The sequence below is a fragment of the Monodon monoceros genome, unplaced genomic scaffold, assembly GCF_005190385.1.
Source record: "Monodon monoceros isolate NGI ecotype Baffin Bay Population unplaced genomic scaffold, NGI_Narwhal_1 Super_Scaffold_18, whole genome shotgun sequence".
NCBI lineage: Eukaryota > Metazoa > Chordata > Mammalia > Artiodactyla > Monodontidae > Monodon > Monodon monoceros.
The window spans coordinates 166439450-166455198 of NW_021703774.1; the positions used below are offsets into that span (position 1 = coordinate 166439450).

At 41.2% G+C, this 15749-nt stretch overlaps 1 protein-coding gene across 7 annotated transcripts in view; it reads left to right on the forward strand.

The window, feature by feature from the left end:
• UBR4 (ubiquitin protein ligase E3 component n-recognin 4) overlaps positions 1–15749 on the forward strand; it is a 125837-nt gene that overhangs the window by 4719 nt on the left and 105369 nt on the right. For all 7 annotated transcript variants that reach the window (XM_029227494.1, XM_029227495.1, XM_029227496.1 and 4 more), the window contains exons 2-17: positions 2392–2489; positions 3729–3832; positions 4614–4743; positions 4857–4996; positions 5503–5605; positions 5723–5864; positions 6021–6145; positions 9098–9222; positions 9835–9894; positions 9995–10185; positions 12009–12108; positions 12244–12381; positions 12848–12965; positions 13843–14030; positions 14947–15106; positions 15225–15310. In XM_029227494.1, coding sequence (XP_029083327.1) covers positions 2392–2489; positions 3729–3832; positions 4614–4743; positions 4857–4996; positions 5503–5605; positions 5723–5864; positions 6021–6145; positions 9098–9222; positions 9835–9894; positions 9995–10185; positions 12009–12108; positions 12244–12381; positions 12848–12965; positions 13843–14030; positions 14947–15106; positions 15225–15310 — 2008 coding nt within the window. The remainder of the gene's footprint in view (positions 1–2391; positions 2490–3728; positions 3833–4613; positions 4744–4856; positions 4997–5502; positions 5606–5722; positions 5865–6020; positions 6146–9097; positions 9223–9834; positions 9895–9994; positions 10186–12008; positions 12109–12243; positions 12382–12847; positions 12966–13842; positions 14031–14946; positions 15107–15224; positions 15311–15749) is intronic.

The window sequence follows — 15749 nt, forward strand, 5'->3', positions numbered from 1 at the left end:
GACCAAATTGGACTTCTGCTTAGCTGCTGTTTCCCTTTATGCTCTGCATTGCATTTATTTTGTATGGAATAAAACCGCTTCAGATTCCTTGTCTTTTCAGCAGTGTTTGAGGCTCTGTGATACTTTCGTTGCAGTTTGTTAGGCGAAGCAGACGTTTAAGGAAAATAGCTTGACTGCCTAGAGGAGAGATATTTTTACCTTGAAATCTCCTTATTTTTCTTCCTGTCATATTTGCCTTCAATTTCTGCATTCTTCCCCTTCCTACCAAACGTCTTGCCCTTTCTTCCATTTTTCCATTTCTTTGCCTCCTTTGGTGACTTGATGTCTGTCAGGTTCTTGGGAAATGAGGGTGGGGTAAGGAATTGTGGCGGCACATCTTCATCAGGGTACTCAAACACAGTTGTTTCTTTAGAATCAAGAGATAACAACATTGTCCTTTGGGCCACATGTCCACCTGCCTACTCTCACCTTCAAGTCTCTCTCTTTTTTTTTTTTAAAGAAGGCACTCCGATATATTTTCTTTTTCTTTTCTTTTTCTTATTTTGGCCGCAACGTGCGGCATGCAGGATCCCAGTTCCCCAACCAGGGATCTCACCCTCGCCCCCTGCATTGAAAGGGTGGAGTCTTAACCACTGGACCACCAGGGAAGTGCCCCACCTTTAAGTCTTTTTAAAACTAATTTCCCTAGGTTTATCCTTACTTGTCCTAAGCAAATCGTAAGTTGAGCCTCAAGACTGCTCCATTTTTTTTTATTGCCAATGTCCATCTTTCCCCAAAGTGCATTCTTTGTTCTTGATTGGAATAAGGCAGTTGTGTATTTCTAGGGCAGGAAGTAGGGTTTGTTAAATCATAATAGGGCAGCATTGAACCAGGTAATTAAATATGTTTACTCCTATATTTTGGATATATTTTATTATCTGAATGGGAATGAAAGCAGCAGAATAAGTTCGTTCTTTGGATAGGCAGTCTTCCTCTTAGTTTTGGTAAACCTGTTCAGTTGAAAAACGTGGGGGTAAGCAGCTCTGAAACTTTGAAATAAAGCAGAGAAGGTAAATACTTAGTAAAATGGATCAAATTACAGGGTGGGGAAACCTTAGAACAATGAATGCGTAAGTGTAAGGATGGGAGTGAAGGAACAGCTGTTCGTAGGAGGTGGAAGCAGGGGGTTGGGGAGTTCTCTGCTGAGTGTGATATGACCCTCACCTGTGTGATGGCCCCTGAAGCTTTGAGTGTTGCTTGATGTTTTAAGGTTTTTGTTTCCTTCTTTTTGTCCATCTGACAACTAGGGAGAAATGATCCTTGATGGGCAGGGAGGTTCTCGCACATCATAGGTGCTCCATAAATATTTTTTCTTGGTGAAGGAGATATTCCAAGATAAGGAACTGATCTTTGACAAACACCCGTTTATCCTTGATAAATCTCCAAATAGCAAAGTGTTTGCAGTGCCAGACTCTTAAGTGTTGTTTGAGGTGATTCATCACTCACGATGGCACCTTCCACATGTTGAGCTTGTCTTTTTGGCTCCTGTGTTGATTCGGCAAGTGGATAGAGTCCTGACTCTGTTTACGTTTCCCTTCCTAGGCTGATAGTTCTTGCTGGAGAATTAACTTACTGAGGAAACTATTTAGCCACATTGCTCTCCTCTTTCCATTTAATAAGACATTTTAGTGTTTTTTTGCCTTCTTGTTCCGTGGGTTGCAATTAGCATCTGATTTGATAAAGAGAATGACATAAATGTATCCAGCTTTTAGACGTAGTTTGGCTCCAGATTTTCACTGAAGAGGCCATTTTCTCAGGTAAAGATAAGGGATGTGGTTAGTAATCACTTTGTTGTGATCTAGCTGTATCCTATGGGTGGGGGAGGGGGATGGAGGACTCTGGTACCTAAAGAATTTTGGATTTTATCACCCATCAGATAATTTCTTCCCTTGAGTTGTTGATTCTTTTTAAGTTACTGCGTTATGGACTGGCCTTGTTTGGTCTTCAGAATGTGTTACTATAGTCTGTATTCCCACTAACAGTATTTTGAGTGCCCTGCTTTACCCCTCCTTTGACCAGCTCATGGCATTATTAGCTTTGTCTTTGCCAATCAGTAATACAGGACAAGATAGTATCCTGTTGTGTTTTTACTTGTATTTCTTTAATTCTAAGTGAGTTTGGAAGTGTTTCCTGTTCATTAGCCCTTGCCACTTACTAAGCCTGATACCTTGAACAAGGGACTTAGTTTTAACTCTCTAAGCTTCACTTTCTCAACTTGGATATAGGGATGATAACAGTGCCTACCAAGTAGGATTGCTACAAGGATTAAGTCAGGTAATGTGTGTAAAGGGGTAGGGTATCTGGCATATAGTAAGCACTAAGTAAATGTTGGCTGAATTATTTTCTTTGCAGTGAATCAGAAATCCTGCACCACGAGAAGCAGTATGAGCCATTCTACTCATCTTTTGTTGCACTTTCCACACACTATATCACAACAGTTTGTAGCCTCAGTAAGTATTCTATTCTTGTCATTCCCTTTTAAGGGCTCATGAATAGGGAAATTGTGTGTCCTCTTGTTACGGTGTCTGAACAGGTTGTTAATGAAGTCTGTATTTTAGTTGTAACCTGTTCATTCAATAGCGGAGACAACTGTCAGTATGATAAGGCTCTGGAAGTTCCTTTACCGAGGCCAACCACAAGGGATTTAAAAACTATTTGGTTTGGACATCTATTTCATAACCATTAAGTTAACCTTCCTTGCCTTTTTAATCAAAAGCATTTTATTGATTTTACACATGTAGTTATTAGTGTGCTAATTTTGGGGGGCAGGGTGGGTGGGATTGGGGGGTTAGGTGGATACTGACCTGGGGTTAGCAGCCACTAACCAAGGCTCTATTCCTTATTTGATTTTGGTGAGAAGTTAAATTCTCCTTTTGTGTCCTCTGGTGTGTGACTGGATTTCAACTTCAGTTCCCCATCTTTTAAACTTTTCTACCCCCAAACGTGACCAAGCCCTTACTTTCCACTACTTCTGAAATTTTGCATTTTCACTTTTTTTTCCCAATCCTAACTCATATAGTTCTGAAGAATTTGAATTATTTTACTTAAATAGTTTGCTAAGCAAGCAAAGTGAAAGGAAGTTACAGGGTTGCTGAGTAATCTTTTGGTGTCTAGTGCTGTTTATTATAGGCATTGGCTACCACTGTAAGAATCACTTTTAGATTGGAGAAACTTTGAGTAGGAAGCCCGTTGCAAAAAGGGAAAGGAGAGGTAGTGTAGTCTACTGGGTAAGAGCATGAACTTTAGAGCCAGACTTCCTGGATTTAACTCCAGCTGCGTGACTTTGGTCAAGTCATTTAACCTGTCTATGGTTTAATTTCCTTATCTGTTAAAAAAAAAAAAAAAAGAAGGGAAGGGGGGTGACAATATTATCTACCCCATAGAATTGGTTTAGGGATTAAGTGGGTTAATATATTTGAAGTGCTTGGTACTTACTGTGATGTATTTCCTATTATAATTATCTTAATTTCTAGTAAATGTAAGATAAATTGATCTAGAAGCAGTTGATGCTTATCAATGCCAAAATGCCTTTGTTTGCCTGTAGGGTTGTTGGTTCTGAATAATTATTCTCATAGAACGATATTGGGAATGTTGGACATACGGAGCTCAATACTTATTTGGTTTATTGACTGTGAGGCTGAAGTGAGTTATAGCAGTCTGAAGTTAAGTAAAATTTATTCCTTTCTCAGTTCCCCGGAACCAACTTCAGTCTGTGGCAGCAGCCTGTAAAGTCCTGATTGAGTTTTCTCTCCTGCGTCTGGAGAATCCAGATGAGGCTTGCGCTGTGTCCCAGGTAAGAGTGATGGGCCCATTTCTGGCCCTTATTTTGTGGTAGGCTTGTGACTGACAAGTGGAATGATGGAGAAGGGATGGCATAGAGCAGGGGTTGGTAAACTTTTTCTGTAATAGGCCACATAGTAGATAATTTGCCAACCATCCAGTCCCCGTTGCAGCTGATCTCTGCCTTTTAAACTCTGGCTTTGTAGTGTGAAAGCAGCCACAGACAATACGTAAATGGATGAGCATAGCTGTGGTCCAGTCAACTTTATTTACAAAAATAGGCAGTGGGCTGAGCTGGGGCTGTGGTTTACCACCCCCTGGTATAGAGGGCTGCAGAGGCTTTTTCAAGGATTGCAAAGATATGCCTGTGGGGGCCAGGCAAGTGACATAAAGTGAGTCAAGTATGCTAGTTGAGAAGGGTGCATGACCCAGCTATAAAGGGGCCAATCACTGTTTGGCTCCAGCTGACTGTTGCCCTACAGGAATGGCAGCAGAGTTGCTCTGTCTTGTAAATTATTGAGAGAGACAGGAAATCGGGATTTGTATGTTAAATCTTCCATGTTTTAAAAAGTTGGCCATAACTTCAAATTAAAACAACAACAACAACACTGAGAACAGTAAGACAAACCTGCAAGCAGATACGGTCTGAGGACCATCAGGTTGTGATCTCTGCTTTACTGTTTTTCCTAATTTGCAGTTCTTGGTAGGAACCTAAATTTGGCCCTTTGCCAGCTAGAAGTCCCTAAAGAATAGACTCTTCTAAAAGGCATATTTGAATTTTTTTTTTTTTCCAGAAACACTTGATTCTCCTCATCAAGGGCCTGTGCACTGGCTGTAGCCGATTAGACAGAACTGAAATTATCACATTTACAGCAATGATGAAATCGGCCAAGCTGCCACAAACAGTGAAGACACTGTCAGATGGTGAGTGTTCCTTCACCAGACTTGGTTTCTTGGCCAGTCCTCTGGCCAGCTATTTCCTCTTTTGCCTTCTAGTGGCACTCCCCTCATCCCTCTCTTGCTATTATATTTTGTAGTGGAAGATCAGAAAGAGCTGGCTGCACCAGTAAGCCCAGAGCTGAAGCAGAAGGAGGTCCAGATGAATTTTTTGAACCAGCTGACGTCAGTTTTTAACCCTAGAACTGTAGCATCATCACCCGTAGGTCCACAGACTCCGGTGAGTTACTTCAGCCAAATGGCCTCATCCTGTGGGGTTTGTTAAGATGATAATGCTAGGAAAAATAGCTAACAAGTGTATTTTACATTTGTGATATAAAATGATGTACCTGCCTTTGGTACAAAGCTGAAGAATACAAACCAAAAATAAGTAATACCCCAATTCCTTCTGTTCACAGTTATTACTATTTTGAGGACCATTTTTCCAACATTTCTCAATGCAAGTAGACAAAGAGCATGTACTCCTTTCTGTAAAAGGCATCACTCTATACTAGTTACAGAATATATATATTTTAAAGCTATATATTTTCCCGCTCCTCTTGGAAAAATGACTTGTATTTTCCCCAGCGTTAGAGAGGACTTTCCGCCTCATTAACTGGGGGGTCTGAAGAGTATCTGCGGAGCAGCTGTTTAGTTTGGATGGTTGGTTCTATTCTGAGCTTGAGGACAGCAATCAATAGATGATAGTATCTTGATGGGCCTCTCACATCCTTTGATTCTCTTCAGGCGGAAGGAGAAAATGATGAGCAGTCATCCACAGATCAAGCCTCTGCTATCAAAACCAAGAATGTGTTCATAGCTCAGAATGTGGCTAGTCTTCAGGAGCTTGGTGAGACTCTTAATTGTCATCAGAAAGGTGGTTTCTCTGCTTTCAGAAATTCCTTAAGTGGAAGAAAATCAAGCAGCAGAGGCCTGTTTGTAAGGTTGAGCTTTTTCATTAATTCAGGTGGCTCAGAGAAGCTACTGCGTGTGTGTTTAAACCTGCCCTATTTCCTACGCTACATCAATCGGTTTCAAGATGCAGTGTTGGCCAATTCCTTCTTCATCATGCCTGCAACAGTAGCAGATGCCACTGCTGTTCGTAATGGGTAAGGTGCCCCTGGGTGCATATGCTTTGCGTTTTAATGCTGCTCTCAAGAGAGAAACTGGTTAGTTTTTATGGCATGCTGACTTTCTTTAACTATCAGATTATAGAATCAAGTGACTCAAAGAGACACTTTTGTTAATCTTCTCTTATATTCCAGTTTTCATTCACTGGTGATTGATGTAACCATGGCATTGGATACCCTTTCTCTACCTGTGTTGGAACCTCTCAGTCCTTCTCGTCTGCAAGATGTGACAGTCCTCAGCCTAAGTTGTTTGTATGCAGGTGAGAAGTTGTTATATCTGATCTCATTTTCTCAGCCAAGGACAGTTACACTTTCTGGAAACCATGAGATCCTTCTGAGTACTCTCTCCCCCTTTACTTAGACCCTTCCCCCAAGGATCATCTAAATATCTCATCTAGATGAAATGAGGTCTCAATAGGAATCTTGTAAATTCACTTATTGTTCAACCGCTGCCATTGTGTTATGTGGATATTTGGTTTCATAGTGTGTGCACGTGTTAAGTGTCTGCTGTTTGAAAGCAAAATTCCAAGTGCTTTTGGGATATTGAGATGAGCAGTATGTAATCCCTGCCCTCAAGGAGCCTATACTCGAGCAATGGAAGATAGATAGGACCACAGAGTGTAATATAAAACAGGAGATGATAAAGGTGATAAGAGAAGTATAGAATATTATGGGCACACAGAGAAGGGAGAATTGAGTCTTGCTATGGGAGCAGATTTGAGGAAGGATTCATAGAACAGATGGTATCTGTTTATATTGATAAATGCAACGACTGTTATTCTTCATGCTGCCGCAAAATCCCCTCCCTTCCTGTTGATTATGCTGCCTTGGAAGTGGGGCCTGACAACTGGTGTTTACTCTCTTTTAAGTTATTGTTACAGTGGCTTTTTAACCCAAATCACTGATCCTTGGTTTTAAATACCATAGTCCTGGTATATCTTGGGAGACATAACAATTTTCGACGGTTACTGGGTTCTGTGAGTGAGGGTATGAACAGTCTTGGAAACCTGGCCTTGGGAGCACCAAGAAATTGCTGAGGTTAATCATCTCCCTACATTCTTTGAATGGCTTTATGATAAACATCTGTGTGTAAACAGGACTATAAAGATAAACGCACTTTCAATTGGGGAAGGCAGTATTCACAAAGGAGTTCTGTTGATGTATCTTGCAGGGCAGGTTGGATTTCAGTTTGGCTATCCCTAGGCAGAGGCAAAAGCAGGACCAAGAGTATCCTGGAATTTGGGGGAACATATTTTGTGTGTGTGTGTGTGTGTGTGTGTGTGTGTGTGTGATTAGTGGGTGTTGGACATCTGGAAAGAAAGTACAGCCCAATCACAGAGGGCTTAGAAATGCAGCCTAAGTCATTTGGACCATATCCTGTAGACAGTAGAGACCATTAAAGATTTTGAAGTGTGCTATGATCTGAGCTATACTTTAGGGGCACATTGAAGCAGTAGTACCAGGCTGGAAGATCTGCTAGGAGGAATTTGTGGTCATTTGGGCAAGACAGGTGAAGGGCCTGAGCGAGAGCAGCAGCAGTGGGAATGGAAAGCTAAGGCAGCGTGTGAGCAGGCGCTCTCTCCAAGCCCACTTCCAGTGTTTATTCCTAGTTCTCTATCTTTGATTTTTGCATTTTTAAATTTGCAGTTTATTAATTTCAATTTTCAGGGAATTTCTTGAATATCACATGGATCTCAGTGTACTTAGTTGATCAGGATTAAAGAGTCCTTAAAAATTCTTAGTTGTGGGCTTCCCTGGTGGCGCAGTGGTTGAGAGCCTGCCTGCTGATGCAGGGGACGCGGGTTCGTGCCCCGGTCCGGGAAGATCCCACATGCCACGGAGCGGCTGAGCCTGCGTGTCCGGAGCCTGTGCTCCGCAACGGGAGAGGCCACAACAGTGAGAGGCCCGCGAAACGCAAAAAAAAAAAAAAAAAAAAAAAAAAATTCCTAGTTGTTAAGGGACTTCCCTGGCGGTCCAGTGGTTAGGACTCTGCACTCTCACTGCTGAGGGCGCCTGTTCAATCCCTGGTTGGGGATCCCGCCTAAAAATTCTTAGTTGTTTAAAGAGCCCAGATTTGGTTTGTTATTGAAATTTGGTCACTTCGAATTTGATTTAAAGAAAGGAATTTGGCCTTGATATCTTTGAGAAATACTAAGTGTGGGATTGTTTTTTTTCCGTCATCTTAAAAATTTTAAAAATATTTTAAAATTAATAATTTCATTTTTAAAGCAGTTTTAAGTTTGCAGAAAAATTGAGCAGTTTGTACAGAGTTCCCATATGCTCTCTCTCCGTTATATACAGTTTCCCTTATTGTTAACAATTGCGTTAATAGGATACATTTGTTGTAATTGATGAACTAATGTTGATACATTATTATTAACTGAAGTCCATAGTTTACTATGTTAGGGTTCCTTTTTTGTGTTGTACAGTTCTCTGGGTTTTGACAAATGCATAATGTCATGTAACCATCATCGTTGTGTCATAAGAATATTTTCACTGCCCTCCAAATTCCCTGTGATCCACCTAGTGGTCCTTCTCCCCTACCCTTAACGCCAGTCCCTAGAATCCACTGATCTTTTACTGTCTCCACAGTTATCTTTTCCAGAATGTCATAGTTAGAATCTACTATGTAGTATGTAGCCTTTTCAGACAGGCTTCTTTTGCTTGCAGGGGGCGGGGGGTTTCAGGACCCCCCCGGATACGAAAATCCACAGATGCTCGAAGTGCCTTGTATAAAATGGTGTAGTACAGTCAGCCTCAGCACCTGCAAATTCGGCATCCACCGATTCCACTAGCCGCACCTCCAGATGCGGAACTGGGGTTGTGGAGGGCCAGCTGCATGCATTTAAGGGTCCTCTATGTCTTTTTGTGGCTTGGAAGCTCATCTCTTCATTGATGAGTAATATTCCTTGTATCGATATACCGCAGCTTGTTCATTGATTCACTTATCAAAGGACATCTTGATTGCTTCCATTTGTTGGCAGTTATGACTAAAGCTACAATAAATATTTGTGTACAGGTTTTTGTGTGGATGGAAGTTTCCAGCTCATTTGGGTAAATACCTAGGAGTGCGATTGTTGGATTGTATGGTAACACTGTGTTTGGTCTTGCCCTTACGGAATTTACTTTCAGTAATCAAGTCATGGAATTGCTTGTAGGTGGGCTGTGTTTTTGTGTTTCACTTTCTTGGAATGTGTGTATCTCTTTTTCAGGCGTGAGTGTGGCGACTTGCATGGCCATCCTTCACGTGGGTAGTGCCCAGCAAGTGCGGACAGGGTCCACCAGCTCCAAAGAAGACGACTATGAGAGTGATGCAGCTACAATTGTCCAAAAATGTGTAAGCTACGCCTCTGGGGACACGGAACCTTGATTATTCAAATGAGGGAATATGGCCAGTTCCGCTTTCTTTCTTTTTAGAGGGAAGGATGTGGAGTGCTCTCCATACCCCTTCCCCTTGGGTAGTAGGTCTAAGAGGTAGGCCTTTAGCTTGTTTATTTGGCAGATTGGTTGGCTCTGCAGGAAACACTGCAACTTTGTGGTGGCAGTGGACTTTGTGAAAGATGAGTCGTTCAATCAGCAAATATATATAAGGGCTTACTGTACTGTGTCAGTGTACTTGCAGTGGAGGCATGTGATAGACACAAGACAGTTTCAGATAGTGATAAGTGGATTGGATGAACAAATGTGACAGAAAGTGATCTGATGTGGTGCTGGGTGTGTTGCTTTAGATTGGGTGGAGGGGTCGCCTCTGAGAAGGTGACATGTGAGCTGAATGAAAAGATGGAGTCAACATCTTATGAAGGTCAAGGAAAGTGTGGTGGAATTCTGTCATTGGAAGTGGCTTGAGGATATTGGTGTCTTCAAGCTAAATTGCTTTGGGTAGGATTTAGCATTTGTAATGAACTGTGTCACCTTGCTCAGATTTTTGTGTATGTTTGATATTGGACAGCTTGAAATCTATGACATGATTGGACAAGCAATCAGCAGTTCCCGCCGGGCTGGTGGTGAGGTAAGAAGTCTCTGCTATATTCCTATCTTATATCTAGTCTGTAAGGTACGTAGCCTGTAAGATCTCTGTTTATATATATTTTTTGTGCCTTTTTCAATAGCACTATCAGAACTTCCAATTGCTGGGTGCCTGGTGTTTGTTAAACAGCCTTTTCCTCATATTGAACCTCAGTCCTACTGCCTTGGCTGATAAGGGGAAAGAGAAAGATCCGCTGGCTGCTCTCCGGGTCAGAGACATCCTTTCTCGTACAAAGGAGGGAGTGGGCTCTCCAAAGCTGGGGCCTGGAAAAGGGTATGTGTCCCCTTGACTGCCGCTCAGGTTTTGTTTTCCTGCCATTTTATATTGATGGGGAGCTAGTGTTAACTCCTCTCATCTCCACAGCAATAGAAAAATTTGCCTCCATCCAATTGAACGTAACTACTAAGAGGATGATCATAGTTTACTATCTCTACATCATAGCTCAAGGAGGAAGTCGCATTCTGGACCTCATTCAGCAAATTATTCACTACTTTCTCTATTTCAGGCTCTGTGTTAGTTCTGGAATGCTGTGATGAATAAAAAAAAAAAAATAGACACATTCCGAAGAGACAAGAATTTATTCATGCAAATACATGTCAGATTGTATCTAGAGAGTATTATAATAGGGGCTTTTGACCTGGTTAGAGAAATCAAGGCAGGCTTCCCTGAGGAAGTGTTACTGAGCTGAAATCTGAAATAGACATTAGGATGGTAGGAAGTAGACACTAAGCAAAATAGGGAGGTAATCATGTTCCAGGGAGAACAGTAGTTTGTGATTTTTGAGCATCTGCATGCTTGGTATTGTAAAGGGAAATGGGAGAATGCCAAAAGGTATATCCTTAGAAGTAGCAGAAACATTTGAAAAATGGCTGTAGTGTCTTGAGACTTAAAAGAATGCAAATACATTGTGTAGGTTGCAAACCATAAGAAAGGAAAAAAATTGCCCGAAATTCTGCCACCTAAATTGGTAAACGTTCTTCCAGACATTTTTCTGTGCTCATATGTTAAACGTACACGTTTATGAAAATAGGATCACTGTTACAAAATATCGTAGACGTGTTTGCAGTCTACGATACGATTATAGATATGATTATAGATTCTATGTTTATAATGACTGATGGTATTCTACCATATAAATACACCATAGTTAACTCATTAACTTATTGAACACTTATTTAGTGTGCTCCAAATTTCTTGTTTTGATAAACTGTGCTTTGATAAACCTTCTAAAACATAAATCTTTGTGAACTTGTTCAGTTATCCCCTTGGGGTAAATTTCTAGAAGTGTAATTCTTAGGACAAAGGATATACTTACTTAAAAATTTGAAATGTTTTGCTAAACTGCTCTGATACACATTCCTAGCTGTGGTGTGTGCAAATGCCTCTTCCCCAGGTCCTGTTTGACAGTGGGAATCATTAATCTTCGTGTTTGCTAATCTGAGGAGAAAGATATTACTGTATTGCTTTTATTTGTATTTCGTTGGTTACTAGTGTGATTGTGATCATTTTCACACTGTCTGTATCCTTTGCCCCAGTTTTCTCTTTGGCATTTGTCCTTATTGATTTACATGAGCTCATTGTATATTAGATATACTAACCCTTTGTCGTGTGGTCGTTTGGACAGAAAGAGAAAGTTTTACTCAGATTTAATGTAAACCTTTGTTTTTATTCTCTTTGGTTTGTGTCCAGATATTTTGTAAAAGTTGCTGATTTTTAACCTTTTCTTCTCAAAAGAATGACTTTTTAAAAATTCAACCAACATTTAAATATTAGTGTCTTCACATGACCCAATAGCTTTGAATTGATAGTTTAAATTCCAAAATTTCGTGGATTTGGAAGAATTTCTTCTAGTCCTGAAGTTCTTCAACTGAAGCCTGTGGATCCTTAGGCAGTGTGTAGATGGGCTTCAGGGAGGTTGTGAGCTTCTGAAATGATATGCAAATTTTATGTGTTTTTGCAATTTTTTTTTCCCCCTGGAGAAAGGTCCATAGATTCTGAAGTGGGTGTAGGACCTCAAAATGGCAAGATCTGTGGTTTCTGAAATTGTAATTTGTTGTGAGTTGTTAACGTTTGTGTTTCCTTTTTGCTTTGTGTAGGCATCAGGGATTTGGGGTGCTCTCAGTAATATTGGCAAACCATGCCGTCAAGCTGTTGACGTCTCTCTTTCAAGACCTGCAAGTGGAGGCTCTGCACAAGGTGAGGGCTTGTCTTCAGAACCAGCTTATTGACTGTTGGCTCCCCTTCTGGCTAAGCTCGCTTGAGCCATCAGATCAGGTGGTCATTTCCTGCCAAGTCCTGACCTTAATTCTCTTTTCATGTCGTTACCTTCAGGGTTGGGAGGCAGATGGTCCCCCTGCTGTCCTGAGCATTATGGCCCAGAGTACCTCCATACAGAGGATTCAACGGCTGATAGACTCTGTCCCACTGACAAACCTGCTGTTGACATTACTCTCAACTTCCTACAGAAAGGTGGGTGGGGTCATGCCATTGATAATTTGGAAGATCTTCTTATATAACCTCCTCAAAATGAATGAGACTGACTGTATGCCATGATCTTTATAAAGTCATAATTTGTGGTAATGGTTTTGAGGATGAGAAAAACTCTTAAATGGTTTCAAACATTTCAATTAGTTATTGATTATCAGCACTGTGGTCCATATGGCTACTTGGTGATTTGTGACAATGGGCATGCTGAAGCAAAAACATGGAGGACACTATGGAAACATTCCTTTTTCAGTTCTTGTCCACATCTCTGGTTTTGGAGTGCTTCTATAGGATAAGGCTATGAGAGTCCTGGAGGTAGCTATTAGGAGAAATACTTCTTGGATTTAGAGAAAAGAAGACACGGAGAAAACTTTTCATGTGGCAAATGGGGCGAGGTAGGATGGCTTCATTTTTGTGATCATCAATTACAGAAACCTCGCTATTTTCCTAGGCATGTGTCCTGCAGCGTCAGAGGAAGGGCTCTATGAGCAGCGATGCCAGCGCCTCTACTGACTCAAACACCTACTATGAAGATGATTTCAGCAGCACGGAGGAGGACAGCAGCCAAGGTAGACGCCCCTCTTTGCTGTCTCCCGGGGGATAAGCTATAGAGTGCAGCAGGAAGTGTCCCTAGGAGCTTCCTGTAGCTTCCTAGTCACTGTTTGCTTTCACCTGCCCGGCATGGGTCTTGACTGCATGTGCACTTAAAGGCGACATGTTATTCAAGAGTAAGCGGAGCTGTTGAAGATGAGTGATTAAAACTGCCGTCAGCAAAGCCCAGATTGCTTTTCGTTCCTTTCCCTCCGCAATCAGAATACGTCTCAGTTGTTCATATTTCTTTTTGTGCTGACTCATTTTGGGAACTCTGCTCTGAGCTTTCCCAGTGAAACTCAAAAGGAAGGCTGTATGTGAGGTGTTGCGTTTGGCTGACGTCATAGATGTGTGGCTTGGGGAAACACAGAGAAAGAAATGCCAGACTGCTGTGGTGAACAACAGGGCAACACCAACATTCCCTCCTGCCTTGGTTTGGAGAGGGATTGAATAAGATAAATACCTCAGATTCTTTCTAACCAGGTGTGTGGGAGCGATGTACAGAACTGCCAAAGGTCCGATTCTTATCTGGGGGCTTGCAGTTGGTAGGCAAGTAAAACTCCGCTACTGAGAATGTTTGGCTTGCCGGTGAAATAAAATGAGGTGGTTTCTCTTCCTCCATTGGGTTCCTTTCAAAAAAATACTGGTTTTATTGAGGTATAATTTACATACAATAAAATACTCCCATTTTGCATATACATTTAGATGAGTTCTGACAAGTTTATGCAGCAGTGTAACTACCACCGTGATCTACAAACCTTGTGTTCCTTTTGACTCAGGCACTTTTACAAAGCAGATGTACTAAAAATTTTTCAAAAATGTGTTATTTTTGTTACGTTTCTCTTTCCCTGTTAGATGATGACAGTGAGCCTATTCTGGGGCAGTGGTTTGAAGAGACGATCTCCCCCAGTAAAGAGAAAGTGGCACCTCCGCCTCCTCCCCCACCCCCTCCGCTGGAGAGCTCACCTCGAGTTAAAAGCCCCAGTAAGCAGGCCTCTGGTGAGAAGGGCAACATTTTGGCTAGTCGCAAAGATCCTGAGTTGGTAAGAGTGGATTTCTGAGGTTAAGGGGGAGGGAGAAATGGGGAGAAGGGGTGTGAAAAGCAGATCATTTGAACAAAAACATTTTGTAGGTTGGATAACTAATGTTTAAAGATATTTTTACTTAGGACATAAATGTATTGATTATATTTGATTAAATAACTCTTATGCTCTTGGTGTTGTTTCTCTTATTGAGGGTTAGTAACATAGCCTTTGGAGTTAGATAGAATCTACCCCTCACTGGCTTTATGACTTTGGGCAAGAAACTGGATTTCTCCAAGCCTCAGTTTTGTCTCCTGTTGTATGGGAGTGATTGTACCTCTTCTAAGAGTGTTGTGAAGAATTAAAGAGCCCTTAGCCTAGGTCTGGTACATCGTGACTACTAACTGTTTGTTAAACCGGTATTTATTAATGATGTACTGTGTGTCAGCAGCCCCTCTTCTGAAGCTCTGTCAGTAAACAAGGCATATACAGTCTTTGCTTTCATACAGCTTAGTCTTGTCAAGGACGTGGATGGAAATTTCATTTTAATAGAGAAATAAAGAACTGGGAATTCCAAGCATGTATAATGACAATATAGGGTTCAGAATTGAATATATCAATAATATCTTAGAGCTGGACAAAAACAGGACCTTAGAAGAATGAAATAAAAGAGTTAATCTCTTTGGAAATCCTGTCATGCAATATTACCTGAAGTCTGTTGTATTAGATTGGCATACCCTTTTCTGTAACTAGTAGAATCACATGGGAGAGACTATTATAACTTAGTCCCACTGTAGGTGATTTAAAATCTGATTTTTTAATTCATTGTGTTTATTGCATGAGACCTATGGGCATATTTTATTTTCTGTTTGTATTCAGGATTTGTAGGAGCTCTGGGCTTATGAACCTGCAATGAGCTTTTTTGTGTTCTTTTTAGTTCTTAGGTCTGGCTTCCAACATTTTGAACTTCATCACCTCTTCCATGCTGAACTCTCGGAATAATTTTATCCGAAACTATCTGAGTGTATCTCTTTCAGAACACCATATGGCCACCCTGGCCAGTATCATTAAGGAGGTGGACAAAGATGGACTCAAGGGTCAGTAGACAGGATATGTGCCTGGTGGATTTTTTCCTAGTGGTGTTTGACTGTTGGCAGGATGGTGCGATGCATCAGTTAGATGCTTGAATAATTGGTTTTCCCATTTGTCTTCAAGGTGCATCAGATGAAGAGTTTGCTGCCGCTCTCTATCACTTCAACCACTCTCTGGTAACTTCTGACCTTCAGTCACCTAACCTGCAGGTTTGTGTGCGCTACAACTGTTTAGGCCAAGAGCTCTCTACATCTGTACTCAGTAGGCTGCACTTGTTTCTATTGCTAAGGAAAAGTTTATCATGGGATCCCCTCCCTGCAAAGAGTGTTGAGAGACTATCCTAGTATGTCCCTCTGCCTTAATTAGGATCATTTCGAGGAAAAAAAAAATGTGTCCTTTATCCCTGAGTCACTTAGTAAGCTTAAAGAAAAGGAAACAACAACAACTCCTGATGACTATGCTAGTACAAAAGTAAATAGACAACAGAGCATTTTATAAAAAAAAAAAAAATGGCCAACAAACATAGGAAACGTTCAGCATCATTAGTAATCTAAGAAATGTAAGTTAAAACACGTGTCTTAAAGGATCAACCAAATTACAGGAGATGGATGCTCTCATATACGCTCTTACTTGCAAACCCACCACCAA